Source organism: Etheostoma cragini, unplaced genomic scaffold, assembly GCF_013103735.1.
Source record: "Etheostoma cragini isolate CJK2018 unplaced genomic scaffold, CSU_Ecrag_1.0 ScbMSFa_1523, whole genome shotgun sequence".
NCBI lineage: Eukaryota > Metazoa > Chordata > Actinopteri > Perciformes > Percidae > Etheostoma > Etheostoma cragini.
This window is the reverse complement of record NW_023265587.1, coordinates 909,719-912,746: the sequence shown is the minus strand read 5'-3', so window position 1 is coordinate 912,746 and position 3,028 is coordinate 909,719. Positions and strand designations below refer to the sequence as shown.

The 3,028-nt window shown below is 51.0% G+C and overlaps 1 protein-coding gene across 1 annotated transcript; it reads left to right on the top strand.

The window, feature by feature from the left end:
* The first annotated feature begins 454 nt into the window (after positions 1–454).
* phlda1 (pleckstrin homology-like domain, family A, member 1) lies at positions 455–2,724 on the top strand. Its single transcript, XM_034865384.1, has 2 exons — positions 455–1,081; positions 2,600–2,724. Exon 1 carries the CDS (start codon positions 566–568, stop codon positions 1,037–1,039), a length of 474 nt encoding a protein of 157 aa, XP_034721275.1. The 5' UTR covers positions 455–565; the 3' UTR covers positions 1,040–1,081; positions 2,600–2,724.
* The last annotated feature ends 304 nt before the right edge of the window (positions 2,725–3,028 follow it).

Genomic DNA, 3,028 nt, shown 5'->3' with positions numbered 1-3,028 from the left:
CCCCCCCACTGGGACCCACCAGTTTAGTGTAGTGTTACTTTTATGATTGTACAGCTTTGTGTATACATATATCTTTTTAAAAAGATGTATGATGTTAAAAGGCTAAAATATGAAAGTGTCATGCATTCATAAACCATACAGCAGCCTAGTCTGCGCTGGCAGCATGCCTCAGCATCTCAACTGCTGTTGGGTGTGTTTCCATAATCCCCTCATAACATCAGTGTTATCAATGTGCTTTTAAAGCAAAATCCACATTTCTAAATAATATAGTGGCTGTCAACATTTTTAGAAATCGTTATTGTGAGTAGGCTGTTCTTGTCGTCAGTGTCTCAGGAGACTGGGTGCCTCTGAGGGGGGCGGTGCACGCAGACCCCTCCCGCCCCAAACCCCCTCACACGCTGACCAGCAGCCAGACAGGCAGCCGCCGCCTCCTCCTCCTCCTCCTCCTCCTCCTCCTCACTACCACCACCAGCAGCACTCCCACCACCGCGGTCACAGCAGCTCATGCGTCCGCCTGCTCCGGGGTAGACGTCCGTCCGTCCGTCCGTCCGTCCACCAGGGGAACATGCTAGAAAACGGGAGGAAGGTGTTCAAGGAGGGTCTGCTGGAGAAGCGAAGCGACGGGCTGCTGCAGCTCTGGAAGAAGAAGCACTGCGTCCTGACCGAGGACGGCGTGCTGCTGCTGCCGCCCAAGCAGCACGACCAGCCGCAGCAGCAGCGCGGCGGCGGCGGCGTGGGAGGCGTGGGGGGGGACACGGGCAAAGTCAAGGAGCTGCACTTCGCCAACATGAAGACGGTGGACTGCGTGGAACGGAAGGGCAAGTACGTCTACTTCACGGTGGTCACGCTGGAAGGGAAGGAGATCGACTTCAGGTGCCCGCAGGACGAGGGCTGGAACGCGGAGATCACCCTGCAGATGGTCCAGTACAAGAACCGGCAGGCGATCCTGGCCGTCAAGTCCACCCGGCAGAAGCAGCAGCTGCTGGTGGTGCAGATGCCGGGCCAGAAGACGGTCCGCAGCTCGCCAAACGTCGCGTGACCTCCGGCGGGTCCCGCGGACATCGGTGCACCATTGTTAGCGGTAAGACGGGGGGAGGGGGGATCCCCACACTTGGGGACCCCCTAGCAAATCAAGGACCCATACGTTTTTCTGCTAGGAATGAGGACTTGTGTTTTGCTCGTCGGTCCGGTGCTCCCTCACAGACCCGATCCTGGGCGGGTGAGCCGGCAGGAGGGGACCACATCGGACAAAATGGGGATTTACTTTTGCGTAAAGAAAACTTCGGGAGTCTCTGCTGTAGGCCTTCGCCGGGAATGTGCTGGATGTATCCTTTAGCAGACAGGTTTGATATTTCATACAGGGAGGGCTTCTCCTCATCCAGAACATCTGGCGTTACGCGCGGAGACTAAGAGGTCCAAATGGCGCACGTCGCGTGATTACTCAGTAAGGAAATATCAACTGTTGTTTGTTTAACACATTAAAGTCAGATTAGCACGAGGGAATCACTCTTGGGACATGTTCAAGTCCACAATGTCAAACATCTAAATCCTAAAATATGCCCAAGTGACTCCAAGCGTTATGACGCACAAAGACATCAGACCCATGTGTGTGGAGCTCTCCAGTCCTCCTACTTCAGACCCATGTGTGTGGAGCTCTCCAGTCCTCCTACTTCAGACCCATGTGTGTGGAGCTCTCCAGTCCTCCTACACACCACAGCAGCTCCAACGCGTGGTCTCAGTCATTCCCGTGCACGTGGCTGTGGTCCATGGTGACGTAGTGTCACACCGAGGTCTCCACCCAGCCAGACACCAGTGGTGGACACATGTTCTTATCCTGTCATTGAGGTGAAGGGAGACATTGTGACATGACCCCCCCCCCCCACCCCCCATTACTTGTCTAACAGGGTGGTTTCTGTTTTGTTAAGAAGCACAATTCTCCAAAGAGGTTTTTTTCTATTGACTTAGTCACGTTGCCATGATAGATCTTTGAGTATTACTAGTCTTTAAGATCAGTTTCCTGAGCTACCATCGAGATCTGAGGTCATGTCTTCTGTATTTCTCCCAAGAATTTGGCAATTTCCGCCCTCTTTATACAGTTAATATTTCACTTTTGTATTTAAAATCATGTTAGGTGTACTTTTAGGCTGAATCCAGTATTTATGGACTTAGTTAATTCAAATGTAAATAGAAATCCATTAAATATTCCCCACTAAAGCTTTATTACTGGCGGTGTAGGGAGAGCGTTGGAACATAATCTGTACGTGAAATATGGCTAAATTGATCAAATGTGAAAACATTTTACATGCTTCATCTTTTGGTTTCTGACGGAAATCCTCAGAGGAAGTGGGACTAATGACTACAGCATCTCTAAAACCAGGTCTACGGCCCTGCTGACGCTGATCCTCTCTCGTGCTGGTTTCTGTTATGTCACAAAGTAACGTCTAGTCCAGTAAAGCTTCCACAGACCGGGAGGGAAACCGGTGCCGTGGTGTTAGTGGGAGTCGGCGTTATCGCTGCGAGCCAGACTGGTGGACTGGTTCATTGGGTCCTGTGTCAGGCCTCCCCAGTCTCCAGTCCTTCTAATTGATTGCATCCGCAGGTTATTGGACACTCAGCTGGAGGATGACTCCCCCCCATTCCGCTCCACCACAGACCTCCACTCTGCCACACAGACCAGCTTCCCCTTTTCAATACAGAGACTTATTTCACAAAAGACTGATGGACCAAAAGCATGTGAGAAGACCACTGGACTCTGTCCCTTATTTATTAGATGTATATATATTTTCTATAAAAAATACTATGTTGTTGATGAATGTTCTGTGTGTTTGTTGCTAGAGGGGAACAAGAAATCCTCCCTTGGAGGTTCCTAGACCACATGTTACACACGAGACCCGCGGGGAATAAGCACAGAGGTTAGTCCGATCCCGTCCTCACCGCTAACATCGAGTCACTGTCCTGGTTTTTCAACTGAACCAAAGAACCATTACGTTACGTTTTCTGTCCCCTGCAGTGGTACAGCTTACAAGAT